Source organism: Diadema antillarum, unplaced genomic scaffold (assembly GCF_040938485.1).
Source record: "Diadema antillarum isolate AM-2024a unplaced genomic scaffold, OU_Dant_1.0 seq00000481_RagTag, whole genome shotgun sequence".
Lineage (NCBI taxonomy): Eukaryota > Metazoa > Echinodermata > Echinoidea > Diadematoida > Diadematidae > Diadema > Diadema antillarum.
Window position 1 is genome coordinate 849,450 of NW_027271445.1, and position 21,175 is coordinate 870,624.

Sequence of the window (21,175 nt, forward strand, 5' to 3'; positions counted from 1 at the left end):
GTCAAAATGTATACTCCTCAATTCAGTGGTGAAAAGTTACATGTCTGTAACATCCACAATGTCCACACAAACACAGAGCATGTGGCCATTTCAGATCGGATACATTGTAGTACTTAAGTCAGTAAATACAAATATACATAATCAGTTTCCGCTCATATATAACGACATCATTAATTCTGCAAAGGTACTTTCTTTATACATCTACACCATCGACATCATCACACAAAAATTTATATCGGCATCCCTTTATCTTGAACTATACATTTTTGTGGTAATCTATATATAGATATTTACATGTTGTGAAAGTATTTTATCCTAGCAACATTGAGTACATTAATAAAGCATCAAAAATAGATTATAGTTCTCATTTATTTATATGTTTACCTCTTTATATTTCAATATCTATATATGTTTTTTAAATCACTGTCTTATTCTATTCATCAAATGCTTTAATACTAAAAGGAAGATCCAGGGATTACACAAGTACGAACAAATGTACAGGGCTTTATAGTGTGTCGTGGTGTGTTAAAAACACCAGCAACAAAAGCTTTATGTATGTCCTACACTGTCTCATTCTTGTACAATGTAAGTGCTGTTCTTACACATTTAAGGGCCACACCACTGCTACAGTATACACATTACACTATTAAACACTAACAATAAATGTTGGGTATGCAATAACACTGCACACTGCAACACCATCAACTTCACTCTGTCAACACTACACCGTATGTGTGTCAATACATGCCACACAAGGTTAGCTGACACCACACTTGTAACACTACACAGAATTTGGGGTGGACAACACTACACAAATACATTGCCCTTGTGTGTGTTTGGGGTGCTATCACCAGTACAAGGCATTGCCCCACGGATGGTAATGTCACAAGGTTCTGCTCTTGAAATGCAAAATCACTGCCTAATCACACCTCTTTCCATGGCAATCTGCATTCAAAAACCAGAAGATGTGAAATACAGTGTAAACACTCTTTGGTGGTAACACCCCTTCTTCTGCTTAAAGTGCTTTCCCATCACTCCAAGAGATCATTGCACAACGGCAACACACTGAGCAGTCAAAGAGTCACTTCACTACACAGCATCTTACAGTGGGACATCGCAGTCATGTTAGTCTATTGACCCAAACAATGCTCCATCTTTCACTGTCATCTGTTTCATCCCTTTGTTGTTTTTCTCTCTCTCTCTCTCCATCTCTCTCACTCACTCCCTCTCATCCTCTCGCTCTCTCTCTCTCCCCCTCCCTCTCACTCGGACTCAGCGGGCCAAGGTGGCGATGAGGCTGGCGCACATCTCAAAGAACTCCATAGTGCAGTGCTGCATGCAGCGCGGTGAGCCGGGTGACTGGGGAAAGGTGGGCGTGTTCGGTGATCGAGGGGAGAGGGGCTCCTCTCCATCCAGTCTCTCCTCTGTACACGTAAATGAGAAACAAGAGAAAAAATGAGTACAGACGACTCCTCTGTTATATCAAAGTCCTTGGGACTGACAGTTTTCTTTCCTGGTATCAAAATTTTGTTATACACTACTGTAGCTGAACAATAAAAGCATATAAAGATAATGTAGATGATAATTTTGGGACATGAATTTTTACTTTGCTGTAACAGAAATTTGGTTATAACCATCTTCTTTATAATGGGAGTGCAGTGTACAAATATCTAAATGAATAAATTCTTGCATCCAAGTTGTTTTTATTGCTACTGAGCAACAACTTACATCAATAAAGGGCAATTTGTCAGTCAGTAGCAATAAAAACAACTCGACGTAAGAATTCAATAATTTGAATTTAATACAGAGTACCTATTGCTATGAAGGATAAGAACCAGCACTGGCTGTTGGGCGAAAGCTTGGTAGTCTAGTGAATACGATGCTGTCTTGTAATCAGGAGATTGTTGGGTCAAGCCCAACCCAAGTATGTATGCTCATTATATTTATATCATGGCTGCTACTACAACACTGAATAATCGGTGCTTATCTACGTAGAAGAAGGGCAATTTGATAATCAGTTGCAACACTTGTAACTCTTTTCATACAGCACTAAATCATGAACAGAAATGGACGAACAGGTAACTGCTTCAACACATCCCAATTGCAGCTATAATCATGCAATACAATTCCGCTGGCTGACCAGTGTCAAAAACACATATTAAACTTGGCTAAAACTACTTCACTTCAAGAGGCTTGAAACACATTGTAACCCTAGCAATACTTTGCCAAAACACAGCAAGAAAAATGACTGTGGATCAAACATGAACAAGGAAAAGTAGAAATTACATGGTGCGTAATATACGTCCCCGCCGGAAGTAGCATTTTGTAGCAAAATGTACAATATAGGTAAAAAATCAAGGTCAAAGGTCAAAGAAGTCAAAGGTCAAAATTCTTTGTACAAGTTTTGAAGCCCTCACCTAGTGCCATCACATAAAGCAGACGGAATCAAAATCGGGTTAGAAATGGCGAAGGAGTAGCATTTTGTAGCAAAATGTACAATACAGGTCAAAAATCAAGGTTAAAGGTCAAAGAAGTCAAAGGTCAAAATTCTGTGCATAAGTTTTGAAGCCCTCACCTAGTGCCATCACATAAAGCAAACGGAATCAAAATTGGGTCAGAAATGGCGAAGGAGTAGCATTTTGTAGCAAAATGTACAATACAGGTCAAAGGTCAAGGTCAAAGGTCACAACTGAAATTCTGTGTAGAAGATTCAAAGCTCCCATGTAGTGCTATCATATAAAGCAAACAGAATCAAAATTGGCTCATAAATGACAGAGAAGTAGCAAATTGAAGATTTTGATCACACACGGACGCACACACGGACAGACAGACACATGGACACACACACGTACGGAGTCCGTTTCATAGTCCCCTGCTCGAACTCGTTCGGTGGGGACAAAAATCTGTTACTCAGGATAAAAGCCGATCAAGCTTAATTTCCATAAAAAACAAGGAAAAGTAGAAATTACGCGGTGCGTAATATATGTCCCCGCAGGAAGTAGCATTTTGTAACAAAATGTACAATACAGGTCAAAAAATCAAGGTCAAAGGTCAAAGAAGTCAAAGGTCAAAATTCTGTGTAGAAGTGTTGAAGCCCTCACCTAGTGCCATCACATAAAGCAAACGGAATCGAAATCGGGTTAGAAATGGCGAAGGAGTAGCATTTTGTAGCAAAATGTACAATACAGGTCAAAAAATCAAGGTCAAAGGTCAAAGAAGTCAAAGGTCAAAATTCTGTGTACTAGTGTTGAAGCCCTCACCAAGTGCCATCACATAAAGCAAACGGAATCGAAATCGGGTTAGAAATGGCGAAGGAGTAGCATTTTGTAGCAAAATGTACAATAATTTATAGGTCAAAAAATCAAGGTCAAAGGTCAAAGAAGTCAAAGGTCAAAATTCTGTGTAGAAGTGTTGAAGCCCTCACCTAGTGCCATCACATAAAGTAAACGGAATCGAAATCGGGTTAGAAATGGCGAAGGAGTAGCATTTTGTAGCCAAATGTACAATACAGGTCAAAAATCAAGGTCAAAGGTCAAAGAAGTCAAAGGTCAAAATTCTGTGTAGAAGTTTTGAAGCCCTCACCTAGTGCCATCACATAAAGCAAACGGAATCGAAATCGGGTTAGAAATGGCGAAGGAGTAGCATTTTGTAGCAAAATGTACAATATAGGTCAAAGGTCAAGGTCAAAGGTCACGACTGAAATTCTGTGTAGAAGTTTCAAAGCTCCCATGTAGTGCTATCATATAAAGCAAACAGAATCAAAATTGGCTCATAAATGACAGAGAAGTAGCAAATTGAAGATTTTGATCACACACGGACGCACACACGGACACACGGACGGACGGACGGACGGACGGACGGACGGACACATGGACACACACACGTACGGAGCCCGTTTCATAGTCCCCTGCTCGAACTCGTTCGGCGGGGACAATTAGTAAAAGCCTTTTGAGTTTTCAACCCATTTCTCTGTCAATGTGACATTGCAGAAATATTGTAGACCATGTCTGACGATTAGGCAGACCCTGCAACTGTTGCCACTACTTTGTTGCAATATTGCAGCAACCACTGCAGCTATCTCAACGTCATGGGCAATCGGAGGCACAGTCAGCCAGTGAGAGTACCCTACAGTGTTTGCATCTTCGGTCCAGTAGCAGCACTACAGTACAGTATCTCAGTGTGCACTTAATCCTCTCTGCACCTTGTACCCTTGAACCTCAAAATAAACCAGAAAGAAAACAAATGCCCTCTTTGTTCTCACCTGCACTGATGCCGCTATCCCTTGGGTTGGTCAGACTCTTGAAGTCCAGCAGGTAGCTCTTGCTGTCCACCTGGTACAGCTGCAGCCCCATCTTGATCTGGGCACCGGTCACCGGGTTGATTTTCCTAACTCGGACATAGAATGGATTCACCACCTTCCATTCCTGTATAGGGGCAATATACACATGAAAGATGACTTCTGAGAGACCCTGTGTTGCCTTATCAATCTTCAATCATTTCTAACAGTTTGTTCCATAACCACAGACTACATGTGTACTCAATGTGAGAAGGGGAAACGTGCATCCAGGGATGCGACTGTGTGAGTCCCACATGTATAGAAATGCCAAACACCAGCACCAAACTTGCAGTGACTAATTGATAATCGCCATGGACAAAACAAAACATGTAAATTGCAAACACATATCATGTAGCATGATTCTGCAGACTATATTCAGCACCGGGCCAAACAGTACATGTAGCTCCCAGAACTACAATGTGTACATCATAATCTTTAGGCCTATTTGCTATTACAGTAACTGATTTCAAGTTTGGGATTATTGCTGATGCTAGTGTTGAGCCAGCACTAACACCAGCACGAGCACCAAACATTAAATCAACCATTACATGCACACAGGTAGAATGAGGACAGCAAATGTAATGCTGGTCCACGCGTATACATGTACATTGTAGTGGTGTGTCTATTAGCAAAGTGGGAAAACATGTGCTCTTATATTTAGGTGTGTGCGGCTACAAGAACTGTCTTCAAGTCAACATTTGTTGACATGATAATATTGATTTGTTTCCTGTTTTTGATTTTCACTTTGCTTTTTTAAAACTCTGTTTGTTTGTTTGTTTTTTAAGAATCACTTGTGGTTGTTGGTGACTGGCTGTTGTCATGGTGACCATTGAAAGATTGTACAGCCAGTAAGTCTTTTCCAGGGTCTAAGGATCCTTAAGGAGAGTGATGCGGGGAGAATTGCTTAAAGAAACCAACAACATGGACCCACTAGGATGGGTGCATACAGGCTACCTTGAACTAACAGTAAGAAAACCCTACTCTTAAGCCATCTGTCTGACATTACAGGATTGTGAATGATGGTGGGGGAAGGGAAGAGAAAGAAGTAACTCACAAAGTTGAGTGCCTTCATGGCCCTGAAGACTTCACCCATGATGTCATGGGGTCGGCTCTGGGACCGGATGCCCAGGTGCCACTTGGAACGCTTGACGGGCGTGGCCAGTACCCGCCGCTGGCTCTCTGAGCTTTGGTTGTTGAAGTTCTCGAGCGAATTCATCGTCAGGGCTATTACAGATGGACATGCACATAGGGGTGAAAATTGTTAGAACAAAGATTGATATTCAAAAAACTGACTGACTTACAAGTTAGTGCAAATGAATGATCTAAGTTATGAAAAGTAATTTTTCGTCCAAACAATTAAATTACAGCAGTAAAAAAAAAATCATTTTTTACTTTTTTTTTTCAGGAGTAAACTTTCACAGCTACACATAACATTTCCCTTAATAAATATGATGCTGTTATTCATGGAAACATGGTAAAAAAACAAACAATCAAAAACACAACAAAACATGATTGTAATATATATCTTATTTGCTGGGACCTCAAACCACACTTCAGAAAACAACAACAGAGTCTGCAATATGATGGATGTTATTCACATTAAAATTTTTTGCCAGACAAATCACTCACTTGTTAACCGCTCTGGATGAGCCTTGGGCTGTGCAAACCCTCCTTCCTGTGACTTCACATGAAAACACAAAGAATTTTCTGATTTATAAATCATCTACATGTACACACATAGACATACACGATGTATACACCATACAATTACTTCTCTGACTTATTAACGAATTGAAATGTTCTAATCATATGGTCCAAAAGAAAACATTTAGATATCATAGATACATAACGTGTGATTGTATGTTTAATCTTCAGTGTTAGCCTTAATCTTCCAGCAGCTGCTCCATTGTATGTCGCATCAGCATTGCAAGACACTCACTCTTACATGTACTGTGGGTCTAGAGAGACACCGTGAGCCAGACATTTCCTCCAAACTGTGTACACACAGACATTGCACTGATAAAGATTTGACTACAGCATTTCCAGTTTAAAGCAGTTAAGAACATCCCAGAAATTAATGCCTCCTGTGCAGTAAACCTGAAAACACCACACACAAAGTTCTGTATGTATGTGTGGTATAACCACATGCTTAACATCTTTCCACCTGGGTCACAGGCAGGGCTGCCAACGTTCACACAAGATAATCAGGCAGATTCTAAAGACCTTTGAGGGGGATACTTGCGTGTTACATCAATCTTGATGGTCAAATAAACTGTAATTTTAAATCAGACCTTGAACTTTTATATTCTTTTTGTCAGAACTGAAACAAAAATAATTAATGTTTGATAGAAGATCCTGCAGAATCAGAGAATGCAGGTCTGCAATCACAATGAATGAGATTACAGTTCTCAGAGACATCCCGGCTGAAATCAGAGTACTTAAAAGTGGAAATTTTTTTGCGAGAAATTTTTCACGTCGAGTCGAGTCAGATGAATTTTGCATGTTTTCAATTCTGTGGAAGTAAAATTAAGTTTAATATCACACACAAGAAGCAAACAACTTAGCATGCTTTTATTGCACTATTTTAATGTCAGCCAAAATGCACAAAAATTCCCACACAGTGAATATGCCCACTTTCACAGTACCATCCAACATGATAATTCAAATACCGGTACAGTTTGCTGCATTTACCCTGTGGTTTTCATTATTCTATGCTTGACATAGTCATCCTATTCCATCATACACACAGAAAACTCTCGCGTTGCATCTTCTCACCTTCTGGTTACTTTCATGGAATGACATGCCTCAAATCATCTCGAGCAATATCTGCATTCATGTTTCTCTCCAGCAGTCTATGTACATAGATTTGATTGTGTACGGATGATATCTCTACTTCTTTAGTTCATCAAAATTCTACTATCTTCTAGTCATTATATGACATCAAATAAAGTTGCCCTTGTCTCACCTGCACTTCAAGGTACGATTCCCTGGGAGGTGGGCTAGAGGCTAGATAGAAATCTTTCATTTGTGACTTGGCAGCTAAAGAAAGAGACACAGAGAAAGGGAGAGAGTGTGTGTACAAATGTATGAGTCAGAGCAAAATCAAGTGGAAAATATATACTGTAAAAGTGGATATTTTCGCCTGACTACTTTTTCGCGCTTGGCCGGGTCGGAAGAGTTTCGCGTGTTTTTAATTCCGCGGAATCAAGACATCACGCACAGGCACATATGGCAAGCAAAAATATTCGCTTGCTTTTATTTTCGCGCTAGTTTCTGGTTGCGCGAAATGCGCGAAAATTTGAACACCGTGAAAATTTCCACTTTTACAGTACACGTGATATGATACTTTATTACAAAGGTTTGTGGGATGGATGATCAAGTGCTGATCTTTTCTGAAGGCTTTCAATAACACATAAAAAGGGTACTGTAAAAGTGGATATTTTCGCGCGACTAATTTTTCGCGCTTGGCCAGGTGAGAAGAGTTTCGCGGGTTTTTAATTCTGCGGAATCAAGACATCAACTACTGGATCATATGGCATGCAAAAATATTCGCGTGATTTTATTTTCGCGCCAGGTTCTGGTTGCACGAAACGTGCGAAAATTTCAACACCGTGAAAATTTCCACTTTTACAGTAATGCATAGAAATGACACAAATATACATCTTGTCTTAAAGGACAAGTCCACCTTCATATACATGGCAAAAATATTAGTAGAACACATCAGTGAAAGTTTGGGGAAAATCGGACTATCCATTCAAAAGTAATGAACTTTTTTAAGTATGTGTCTGCACAGTCACTGCTGGATGAGAAAACTACTACAGTGTATGTCACATGCGTACAACGATATAAGGAAAATAAAAAGAGAATTTCACAAAACTTTACTTTTGAGTAAAGTGCACATTTCTTCGACTTGTTACTGACGTATGTTAAGGGTAATATCATTCACCCTATCTTCTGAAAGAGAGAAGTCGAGTGTTCTTTTGTTATGCAAGAAAAGTAAAAATATGTTGAATTTTCTTGATTCTTTCTTTATATCGTTGTACACATGTGACATCACAAGCTATAGTACAGTGCACTCCCGTTATAACGAAATGCTCGGGACCGGCAGTTTTCTTTCGTTATAACGAAATTTCGTTATAACCGAACAAATACAATATATAACGAAAACAAGGAACCACGTATATATATCATATTATGTTTGGTGAATACTCAACATACATTGGAAAGCTATGTGAAATGTGATGGGATAACTGTATTACAATAATAAACGCAAGTTCCCCTCAGAAACTGTGCGTGACACAAGGAGCGAATACACAGTGGTGTGCATTGTTCACCCATGCAGAGACGCTATAAATGCTTGTTCCGCTACGTATTTTCGAAAGCAATTCGCATTTCGTTATAACGGAGCACATTTCTTTTGTTTTTCTTTGTCTGTGGCGCTCGGAAAAGACTTTGTTATAACGGAAATTTCGCTATAACTGTGTTCGTCATAAGCGAATTTTGTACCATAGACTTTAATGGTGATAATTTTGGGACCAGAAGATTTACTTCGTTTTAACGAAATTTCGTTATAACCGTGTTCGTTGTAACGGGAGTGCACTGTAGTCTTCTCATCCAGTCGTGACTGAGCAGAAACTTCAAAAATTCATAACTTTTGAACGGATTGTTCGGTTTTCCTCAAACTCTCACTGATGTGTTCTACTAATATTGCTGCATTCACTTAACCCACATGTCTATGAAGGTGAACTTGTCCTGTTGTAACATTCCTTGCACAATCCTTCAGCACCTATTCTCTCGATATAACAATGAAGATGACGTTTCATGTAAAACTAATAATAATCGCAATGATGACTATACCATACTAATCATCATCATTCTCATCATAACTTATAATGCTTATCAAAATTTTACTTTTGACATAAACCGTGTCTCTCTTTTCTCTGTACAGCTAGTCCGTTCAACACAAATACTGCATATGCCATATATTTTGTGGGTCTAAATTTTTGCGAATCGAGACTTCCCGACGATTTCGCGAGTGGTTAAATTCGCGATCATGGAGTCCTGTACTGAACGGAGAAATTTGTATGCGTACGTCACATTCATATCAGAATCAGAGTCAATATTTTCGCATGTTATTAATTTTGCGAATAGCAGCTGACTCGCGAAATTTGCGAAAATAAAAACTTCACGAAAAATTTGGCGTATACAGTACACATTTGAATGCTTACCTTCATCCATAATCCTCTTGTTGTCTATGATGAGGTAATATGCGATACGAAGCTGATCGTGAGGGTCTCCACACAGCAGAGCATTCTGAACCTCAGTTTCTTTCACGTTGAATTTCTGTGGGCAAGTGTCAAAGGTCAAATGTCACATGTTGATGAAATTTCTTCTGGTAGCAACCACAAAAATTAATTTCTAATGCATAGGGTTAAATTGTCATGATAACAAAATTGTCACCTCATTAAGGAAGTGGTAGAATATGGTTTTCATTTCCATAGGTTAGAGCCCATTTAATTCCACAAGACAATTGTAAATGAAAATCAACTACAAAAAGCCTAGATTACTATCATGTCTGCTGAATTGAATGCATATGTTACTGCTGCCTATCATATACATTCCAAAACAAGTTAAGAAAATTTTTCAACAGTTGAACCGTGTTATCCAACGAACTCCTTTCAAACTGTAAAGAATCTCTTTTGCTAGGCACATGTCGTTGTGTAATCTCACAGAAAAATGTGTTCTTTCTTTTTTTTTTCAAGTCATATGGTAAATAACATATTTTCACAAATACATGTACTTTAGGATAAAAATCAGCATACCAGATATGAGATTTACTTCTCCAGTAAATTGCAGTAAATTTTGCTTTAAAAAATGTTAGATATTAAATCATTTGAAGGCTTACATCACAGATTTCCTTGACTGCTTCCACATCGACGATGGAGTCGTCAAAGTCGTTCTGGGGGAACAGGTACCCGGGAAGATCCACTTTAAACCACTCGTGGTCCCTGCAACCAAAATAAAGGCCCATAGAATTTCAAGGTCAATGAACACCGTTACTTGGAGATGGTGGTTCTAAATGGGTTGATGTGACTGGACATGAGCAGTGTTTTGTGATTTCATACCATAACACAATGTACAATGCTACACGTAACACACAAGTCTGCACCATACCTCGCATCATTATGTCACTGGACCCAAGCCAGACTGAATTGGAAATTAAAGTGACATTTAATACTATGATCTCTTATATTCTAACTCTCTTGATTTTTCTCCTGTTCTTCTTCAAAAGTGTGTGTCGTGTTCATCATCATGATGCAATACTATGTAACCAGCATTCAGCATCCACAGCATTTATTCTACTGTAATCAGTCCCTGATTGTGTGAAATTCTTGTAAACAGGGCCCCATGAAGACCAGAAGTGACAATCATTGTCACTAATGAAAATGGGCAACCTTCCATACGTTTTTTTTTTTTTTTTCATGACCTTTATATGCAAAACATTTTTCTTCTGTATGGAATATGTTGATATTTTTAATGGAAAACAAACAAACAGAATTTGCTTCCATATATGAAAAAAAAGGCATCTCATATTTTATCACAAGCCTCTGTCAGAAGGTGCATGACTTACAAACTGACATGAAGCTACTGAAGCAAGGCACTTATAAATAAGTTCTGTTTCAAGTGACATGAGACAGATTTCAATAGGCTTTCACCAGCAAGATATATAATATGCATTCTACATGTAGTAATTGACATGTACAACATAATCAGCCTACATTGTACAAGGACTACAAATATATCATGGACAACAGTCTATAGGACAGTATAGACTCTATTGCCAACATTCTACAACACATTACCAGCAAAATTCAAGAAGAAACAGTAAACATGTATTACTGGCAACATTCCTCAGCTAAGAGTCACTTTTGTGGGAAATGCCTGTAACTTTTTACAGTGAGGAGAAAAAAAAAAAATGCATGAGTAACCCACCTGACTTCTTTAATGGTAGCTCTCTTGAGTGGGTCTACCTGTAACATGTGTTGGATGAGACTCTTCACTTGAGACTTCTCAATGTGGTCTGGTATCACAAAATGTCCACCTGCAGCACAAACCAATCAAATGCAAACGTTACGGTAACAGGTCAGCGGAAGTTTAGCAAAGTTGGTATTGAAATAAGTTATAATAGACTAGAGTATGAGTATGATATCTAAAATGATGTCCTGTTGGAAATTGGCAACCTTGGGTCAATTTAGTCGAGATTGGGCTTACATACAAATCTGTGAACATCATGTTCACATGAAATTATAACTTTGAAGGCAAGGACTCAGTGCATATTACCTACACAAAACAAACAAACAAACAAACAAACAAACACAATTTCACAACTTAGTGAGGGTGCTGTACTGGTGTTATTCAGCAAGTCTACTAGACATGTCTTTACATATTACTGTATACACCATATATATAGCAAGTGCGCTTTTTCCTGAATCAGAACTTCCCAAACAATGTCGCGAGTGGTTAAACTCACCGCGAGTGGTTAAACTCACAATCACAGAGTACAGTAATAGACAGAGAAATGGATGTGTGTACATCGCACTAATGTGGGGATCAGAGTTCATATGTTCACATGTTGTTAAATTTGCAAATAGCACCTGGCTCGCAAAATTCATGAAAATAAAAACCTCGCGAAACATATATGGCAAACACAGTAAATCACACTGTCTGGTATTCTAGACCTTTTGATTGTTCTACCTTTGATCTTTCTGAAGAGAGTTGGAACATGCTCATCGTCAAATGGGAGCGTCCCACAGAGCAAGGCATACAGGATTACTCCACAGCTCCAGATATCAACTTCTGGGCCTGCGTACAGTCTGAAAAAACAAACAAAGAAAAAGAAATTTAAAAAGACACTGTACAGAAACAGAAAATGATCTGTGATCTGTCACTAATCACCTAACATTCATGAAACAAAAATAAACTGCTTTCCCTCGTGCAGTCAACACTCAACTTGAGACCATGACAATATACAGAATATGCAAAATAACCAGATATACAAGCTACATTCGGGTCTTGGGATATACTGGTAATTTCAGACCTATCATCTGACACACACACACACCAAAACAAAACTGCATGGAAACGTGACCGGATGCTCAAAAGAAGGAGCTTTAACTCATAAACAACATGAAAAGTACAACCTGATACAGACCTGTTTAAGACTTTTTGAGACTGATGACTAAAATGTATGAATGAGATATCAATTTCATCTCAAGTCTGTGGCAATTACAAAGAGTAATATCAGTACACATAAGAAACTTGCCCTCAGGATTCTATATATTGTTGCTATTGTCAAAAACAAGGCAAGACCAAAAAATGTCATTGTCGCTGCCATGGTAACAGATGAGTTTGACCTCACTCACTTGCCAGAGATGACCTCAGGAGCAGCATAGTTTGGTGACCCACAGCTGGTCCGCAAGAATTCCCCATCCGTCATCATGTTTGAGAGACCTGAAAAAATACAACAATTAAATACAATGTATGACTATGCTGTTGGGTATCAATACCTTCCAAACAACTTCTTATAAAATGAGAGATATTTACCATTACCTGTTCTCCATAAGGACTAGGGACACAATAGATATCGAGTGAACAACTACACAATTCTCGTTCATGAAAGCATGCACAAACCACGTACTGTAAACGTCAATATTTTCGCGCAATTAATTTTTCGCGCTGAGCGGCTCGAAAACATATTCGCGGGTTCTTAAATTCGCGCTCCGCAGCGGGTTAATAGACAATCGCTGTTTTCATCCAGCGATGCCAGCGTACGATAAGCGACGTAGCGAGCGGCGCGAGTGCGAGTACAAGCGCTCAACTAACCTCTTTGATTTTACTCGATACATGTACTGTAGTACTAGTACACCTACTGTAGTCGCGGGGATGTAGCACACCAATCGGCCTGGGCTCGGTGCGTGCGGTGCGTGCGATGATACTGCTATATACGTAAACATGTCTGTACTATGTAGCAGTACACACATGCAATTCAGGCCGTTCAAAATGTGCATGGAAAATTGCGAAGATATATTCGCGCGTTTTTTAATTCGCGCTAGCCGAACGTAGCGCGAAATCCGCGAAAATTTCCACGTTTACAGTAACCCATGGATGTGAACCCAATAGCATTTTTTTAAAATCCAATAAACACATCAATAATTGTAAAATTACTGATGTATAATCGTAAAATATCCAGAACTATCAATCATTTGGTGATTATTCCCAAGACATCATTAGAGTATCATACCAAAGTCTGCAATCTTGACATGGAGGTTTGGGTCTAGAAGCAAGTTTTCTGGCTTGAGGTCCCGATGGACAATCATGTGACGGTGGCAGTAGTCTACTCCCGAAATGATCTGCTGGAAGAATCGTCTTGCTTCATGTTCCTTCAGCTATGGTGGGAAAAGAAAAAGGATGGCATTGCATATAAATATCTTCACATGGACATCAAAATTATGCCTTAGACTCATAAACAATACATACCAGGTACACTGTACTTACCATTACACACTTAATATTTATAGTGTTTAGGTGTCCTCGGGATGAAAAAGAAAGTATCACAGATGCAGATTATGTGCTAAAGAGACATGCAGTACATGGTAGTAATTACAGTATGTGTAGCTTGTGTAATGGCACTTATAAAGGTACATAACTGATGTTACTTGAATAAACAAGGAAAAGTAGAAATTACGCGGTGCGTAATATATGTCCCCGCCGGAAGTAGCATTTTGTAGCAAAATGTGCAATATAGGTAAAAAATCAAGGTCAAAGGTCAAAGAAGTCAAAGGTCAAAATTCTGTGTAAAAGTTTTGAAGCCCTCACCTAGTGCCATCACATAAAGCAAACGGAATCGAAATCGGGTTAGAAATGGCGAAGGAGTAGCATTTTATAGCCAATGTACAATACAGGTCAAAAATCAAGGTCAAAGGTCAAAATTCTGTGTAAAGTTTTGAAGCCCTCACCTAGTGCCATCACATAAAGCAAACGGAATCGAAATCGGGTTAGAAATGGCGAAGGAGTAGCATTTTGTAGCCAATGTACAATACAGGTCAAAAATCAAGGTCAAAGGTCAAAGAAGGCAAAGGTCAAAATTCTGTGTAGAAGTTTTGAAGCCCTCACCTAGTGCCATCACATAAAGCAAACGGAATCGAAATCGGGTTAGAAATGGCGAAGGAGTAGCATTTTGTAGCAAAATGTACAATACAGGTCAAAAATCAAGGTCAAAGGTCAAAGAAGGCAAAGGTCAAAATTCTGTGTAGAAGTTTTGAAGCCCTCACCTAGTGCCATCACATAAAGCAAACGGAATCGAAATCGGGTTAGAAATGGCGAAGGAGTAGTATTTTGTAGCAAAATGTACAATATAGGTCAAAAATCAAGGTCAAAGGTCAAAGAAGGCAAAGGTCAAAATTCTGTGTAGAAGTTTTGAAGCCCTCACCTAGTGCCATCACATAAAGCAAACGTAATCGAAATCGGGTTAGAAATGGCGAAGGAGTAGCATTTTGTAGCAAAATGTACAATATAGGTCAAAAATCAAGGTCAAAGGTCAAAGAAGTCAAAGGTCAAAATTCTGTGTAGAAGTTTTGAAGCCCTCACCTAGTGCCATCATATAAAGCAAACGGAATCGAAATCGGGTTAGAAATGGCGAAGGAGTAGCATTTTGTAGCAAAATGTACAATACAGGTCAAAAATCAAGGTCAAAGGTCAAAGAAGGCAAAGGTCAAAATTCTATGTAGAAGTTTTGAAGCCCTCACCTAGTGCCATCACATAAAGCAAACGGAATCGAAATCGGGTTAGAAATGGCGAAGGAGTAGTATTTTGTAGCAAAATGTACAATATAGGTCAAAAATCAAGGTCAAAGGTCAAAGAAGGCAAAGGTCAAAATTCTGTGTAGAAGTTTTGAAGCCCTCACCTAGTGCCATCACATAAAGCAAACGGAATCGAAATCGGGTTAGAAATGGCGAAGGAGTAGCATTTTGTAGCAAAATGTACAATATAGGTCAAAAATCAAGGTCAAAGGTCAAAGAAGTCAAAGGTCAAAATTCTGTGTAGAAGTTTTGAAGCCCTCACCTAGTGCCATCATATAAAGCAAACGGAATCGAAATCGGGTTAGAAATGGCGAAGGAGTAGCATTTTGTAGCAAAATGTACAGTATAGGTCAAAGGTCAAGGTCAAAGGTCACGACTGAAATTCTGTGTAGAAGTTTCAAAGCTCCCATGTAGTGCTATCATATAAAGCAAACAGAATCAAAATTGGCTCATAAATGACAGAGAAGTAGCAAATTGAAGATTTTGATCACACACGGACGCACACACGGACACACGGACGGACGGACGGACGGACACACGGACGGACGGACGGACACACGGACACACACACGTACGGAGCCCGTTTCATAGTCCCCTGCTCGAACTCGTTCGGCGGGGACAACAAAACACACAAACAAAACTCCTGACAAGTTAGTGAATGATGAATGCATGCAGACTCGCCGGCACAAAGTGGATATTGTTGTGTAATGATACACAAAGTTATTACTACCCCCTCTCATTACTGAGTATGATGACCGGATACATCTCTTCACCTCCGGCCAGTCAATGACCCCTACCAATACTCTCCACTTCATCCAGTGAGTCATCGACCTTCATCATCCCTTGAGTACATCTAGCCCCATCTAATTTACGACCAGGCGAAGTCAAACCCAAACATCCTGCCCTTCCCTCACTGATTACCTAGAATTGTTGAATCCAAAACCAAGAATACTACAATGTACCTCCTTTATAAAACTAGTCCAACCTTTGTTTCTATAACAACCAAAGTTTTGCCCAATAAAAACCTCTCTTTAACATGAAGACTCCACCCCAATTCACCCATTCATAGTGTGTTACAACAGTAGAACCAATGTGTATGACTAAATGTATGAAGAGAATTACAAGGTGTATAACATGCAGAGAAGAGGACTTGCATTCTGACGCTCTAAGAGAGAGGATCGCCCCCCAGACAGATCAGATGTGCACAGTGTTTTGACGAGGTCTGTTATGTGCATACACATGTGATGTGCTTTATGAGATATACACTTTGAATTATGCATTCTTTCTTTACTACATAACAATTTCAGAATTGCGGATGCACCCTTGTATCAGCAAGGTGTAGATGAATGAGTGATTGAAGCGTACCTTGCCATGCTTGACGATGTAATCAAAGAGTTCTCCTCCGGCCACATATTCCATCACCATGAAGATATCTGTTGGAGTACTGATGACTTGGTATCTATGAAAAAAATCACACAGTACATTGTATTTTTCATTCAACATGTATGTACATGCAAGATCAAGCAAAGTCTGTCATCTACTCAGTAAACACTTGTATTACACAGTCAGAGTAGACAGTGGAATATTTGGTTAGAAGTACAAGAAGCAAATTACAGATTTGTCAATAAATGGAAAGTTGCCTTGAAGGAGGTTGCAATTTTTTCAATGCTTTACTAGATGTATCAACAAGTTTAAAATCAAAGATGGTGTCAACATGAAAAGTCACACTGTTCTATTGTCATATTTATCAGAAAGAAAGATTTTCATAAATTTCCATTGAATTCTCTGTTTGTTTTATTTTCTTTTATACATGTATCATATCAATTGATGAAATAACCTTCAAGTGCCCAGGCCTGTTGAAAATATTTTCATACTGTCTGTGAATATGACGAGTTTATAATGTAAGTTGATACTACAGTCATGAAAAGTTCGTAGTATCATATATATGCATAATGTGATGATAAATCAAAGAAACAGAATCTACAGAAATCAGCAAAAGAAATAGTAGTCGTGTTTGAAATAATCATGAAGAGAATGTGCTTTCACAAATAAGTATTCAAAGGTTCATGATGATTCTGATAACCCTTTAGAGCAGTTATTGGAGATTTTGATCCCCTTTATCCTATGCACAGTATATAAAAGTGCAGTGATTCACCATGAGTCAGTGCACTTCAATAGACTAAATTGTCTCCAGAGTCCTCAATTAAGCTCAAAGAGTTTGGATTTTCTACATTTTAATTCAACAGGTTAGGAACACAGGTTTTGGACAACTCATGTGTCGTGTTAAAGCCGAGTTCTACATCATAGACACTTTTAATATTGAAAATATAAATGTTTTTATAATGGTGACACTTCACTGGTTCTGCTACAATGTAAGAACTGTAATATACAGTACTTTATCAAATATCAGTGATAAAGGGTAGCCTATTCTCTGGAATCCTCAAGAGGCTATGTAAATCAATCATCTTACTTAAGTACCATACTCACAGTTTGATGATATGCGGGTGCCTGAAAAGTTTCATGTTCTGGATCTCCCTCCGAATCTTGCTGACAACATCAAGATTTTTGATCTTCTGTCGGTTGAGGATCTTGATGGCAACTTTGTGTTGGGTCAGCTGGTGCTCTCCCACTGCAAAATCCCAGAGATGATGTAAACGTTACATTTTCAGATTTCATCTTGGTTGAAAGCCCCTACATAAATTTATCTTCATGATTTCTTTTAGAAAGGTTTACAGCATCTTTGCAAACAGTTATTTTCCTCAAAGGACCTACCAGTAATGAGCTATTCAATCAACATACAGTGTATCTTGCACATCTAATTGTCATGGCATACTCAGTGCATTCCAGTCAGTGGAACACTCTTTGCAGGCATTAGTTTTTGCTATGTTGGGCAAGCCTAGCAGGAAAGCATCTGGCATGCATTCAGGTTGAGGTATGAGTTTTCTTCAATTTTGTCTCTCATTACAAATGAAATTTGTAAGATCGCAACTGCGGATCTATAATTTCAACAAACATGTCAGAAAAAGGAACCAGTGGGATTCAAACCTGTCATCTACTGTTTTCCGGGTTGTCAGGAAAAGCCTTTATTGCAGAGGTATCAAAATGATTAAAATATGTTGGTAAACTGGTCTATTATCAGGAAATCTTCTGTGATTAAATGAAAATGAATTAACTTTAATTCCTTACATCTTATTCTTACATTGTTACAAACTTTCACTCCTTTGGAAATTGATGAATCTCAGTCAGATGTATATTTTTCCTATTCTTATTAAAGAAAACAAAAATGTTTCAAACAGGAAAACTGAATTGCCACAAATTTATCTAAACCATTCCCTTGGAGTGAGAATATTTAGGGTATCTGGATAACACATGATTACATGCACCACTGCTTGTGAATCAAAAATACCAATTATATCCAAATCATACCAATTTGTTACCTAGTCAGCACACAAAATAGACACATAATTTTATAGAAATTTATGTCTTATGACATAAAGTATCAACCAAATCATCATTAGCAAAGGCTGATTTCAAAAGTACCCTGCCATTTAATGTTCTTAGTGGTTATTTGAATCCTGATAAAATAACTGAGATGAACTAGCTGTCCACTGATGGAGATTACATGTACATGTCATGTATGATACCTGACATCACGACCAAACTTTGCTGAATTACTCACAAAAATGTAAAAATATTTAAAGTTTCTGGTAAACAGTCAATGACAGGATATATTCCTTAGACTTGTGTCCCTGACCCTGATTACAATTCACATGAAACTCATTTTATCCCAAACCTGGAATGTATAGAAATTAAGCAATATGAACCTAAAAGGTCAGCTGGAAAGCATATGATCATTTCCAGCATTCAATTCCAATTCATTTCCTTCATTCATCTATCTACAAGTATAATATAGATAGAAATTAGACCCCCATTGGCTGAAAATAAGTTGAATACAATAAAGAACATACATGGGCATGTGAAATAACCAAATGTAAAAAAAAGAAAAGAAAAAGAAAACAGGACACTGTGCACATGGTACAAGAAAACATTGAAAGTCTACAATTCTAAGTCTTGAATAATATAGCAGGGCTCCACACTAACTTTTTTGTTTGGTGGCCCGATGGGGCCACCAAAATCCTCAATTTCAAATTTTTGGTGGCCCGAGAGAAAAATTTGGTGGCCCGAAAAAAAAAGACACATTAAAAGTCCTGTTTTTTTAGTGAGTCAAATATTCAAGTTTTATCATTGTAAGAATTGGAAGTCGGACATATGTATCTACTCATAAATAAACCTCAACACACTCGCAACATTCACTCTCAGGCACTCATTCAGTCCTTTTCATCCACTCTTAAAACAAATTTAAATGCTAGTTTTCGGCGCAAAAAGTTACGAACTTTTTGACATACTTTTCAAAAAATTTTGGTCAGGGCCCAAGGCGGGCCACCAAATTTGCCCTTTTTTGAAATTTGGTGGCCCGACTTTCATTTTTGGTGGCCCCGGGCCACCGGGCCACGGTTAGTGTCGAGCCCTGAATATAAAATCTATTTCTCTTTGTAGCTCTTACAAATGATCTGCCCACTACTCTACGTACATAGCACCAGTAAAATGAGAAACAGAAATTGTGAATAAATTGGGAAGTAGGAAAAGAAAGCAAAAAAAAAAAAAAAAATGGGGCATGTAATGTAATGACAGGAAATCAGGAGAAGGGAATAAAAAACAACAAGTAAAATGGGTGCCTGCATGCAAAGCTATGCAAGTAGATCGGTTGAGGAAGATTAATTCACTCAGAGAAAACTAATCTTAATTTAAATTAAATCTAGACTCTTGTGATCCAGTGACATTTATGTTATTGAAAATATGAATTGAACATTATAATTTTTAATTAGGTTATGAACAAAGCAAAGGAAGGAATACCTGAAACAATATTGAGTGGACCTTGGAACACAAAGGCAAATACTACCAGATCAAATGAAGCTGAAGTAGGTATGGAGTGGGTGTGTCGGGCCATCCATATAAATCTAAACGCCTTATTAAACGGGTTAAACATTTTGTGGATTTTATGAAAAGACTGTGAAGAGTGACGAAGAGTCAGAAGACAATTGGATTTGAAGAAAGATCACTCGCTGTGTGATCTTCTTCGGTCTTTCCAACTTTAATACAAATAGCCTATACAAGACCTGTATAGTGCATTATTGTCACTAGAATCTATGAATTATATGATATTCCAGCAGATTTGCTGAGGGAGTCCGCCTGGCATGGCTGGTCCTGGCTGGCAGGCGCCAGGCGACATGGCTTAGGCTTAGCGGCGCGGTAGCGACATCTCAACGACGAACAGCAGTCACTCCCACCACCACTAACGTTACCAATACGACACACACCTCTTCTACGCGTAAACTATCATACCCACAAGCAGGCCAATGCCCGAATGAAGTGATAAGAGCTGCCTCATGAACGTCTTTTGACGGTCACTTACTTTTCACTTTTCCAAAAGTACCCATTCCAATAGTCTCTCCGATGACATAATGTCCGATTTTGACTTGAGGATTTGACATCCTGGCGTTATTTCGTAGATTAGTTTACCGATGTTTCCCAGGGTGAGCTTGGTTTCGAGGAGTGCTATGCTCACGAACCACCATACATTTATTACAGAGAGTTGAGTGCGCACCTCGCGCTAACAGTGTAAACATAAACAACTGCCAATTTTATACTGCCGTTCAAGCATAAGCATTTATTTAAAAATCATATTAATAAAACTATTTTCTAAATAAGAATAATAAAATATATTTTTAAGATTTAATCTTAAGTACACTATTGTTGAAAATTATACTTTATTGGAATAAAATATATCTAAAATATGATCATAGTGAACATATTAAATTTGGCAATTTTGTGGCCATGGCCCTGTGCGCGCGGAGCACGTGCACTTATGTTGATCAACATTTCGTACGCGCGATCTAGCAGTATCCACGTGATGAATAGG

At 38.5% G+C, this 21,175-nt stretch overlaps 1 protein-coding gene across 1 annotated transcript; it reads right to left on the reverse strand.

Annotated features, from left to right (window-relative positions):
- Positions 1 to 601: 601 nt before the first annotated feature.
- LOC139733482 (5'-AMP-activated protein kinase catalytic subunit alpha-2-like) lies at positions 602 to 20,822 on the reverse strand. Its single transcript, XM_071644297.1, has 14 exons — positions 20,669 to 20,822; positions 17,683 to 17,824; positions 16,561 to 16,654; positions 13,638 to 13,782; positions 12,760 to 12,847; positions 12,092 to 12,210; positions 11,330 to 11,438; positions 10,242 to 10,344; positions 9,565 to 9,679; positions 7,302 to 7,375; positions 5,966 to 6,017; positions 5,391 to 5,560; positions 4,262 to 4,424; positions 602 to 1,424 (listed from the first exon to the last, which is right to left on the reverse strand). The coding sequence occupies exons 1-14, from the start codon at positions 20,745 to 20,747 to the stop codon at positions 1,273 to 1,275; spliced, it is 1,605 nt and encodes a 534-aa protein (XP_071500398.1). The 5' UTR covers positions 20,748 to 20,822; the 3' UTR covers positions 602 to 1,272.
- Between the last annotated feature and the right edge of the window lie 353 nt (positions 20,823 to 21,175).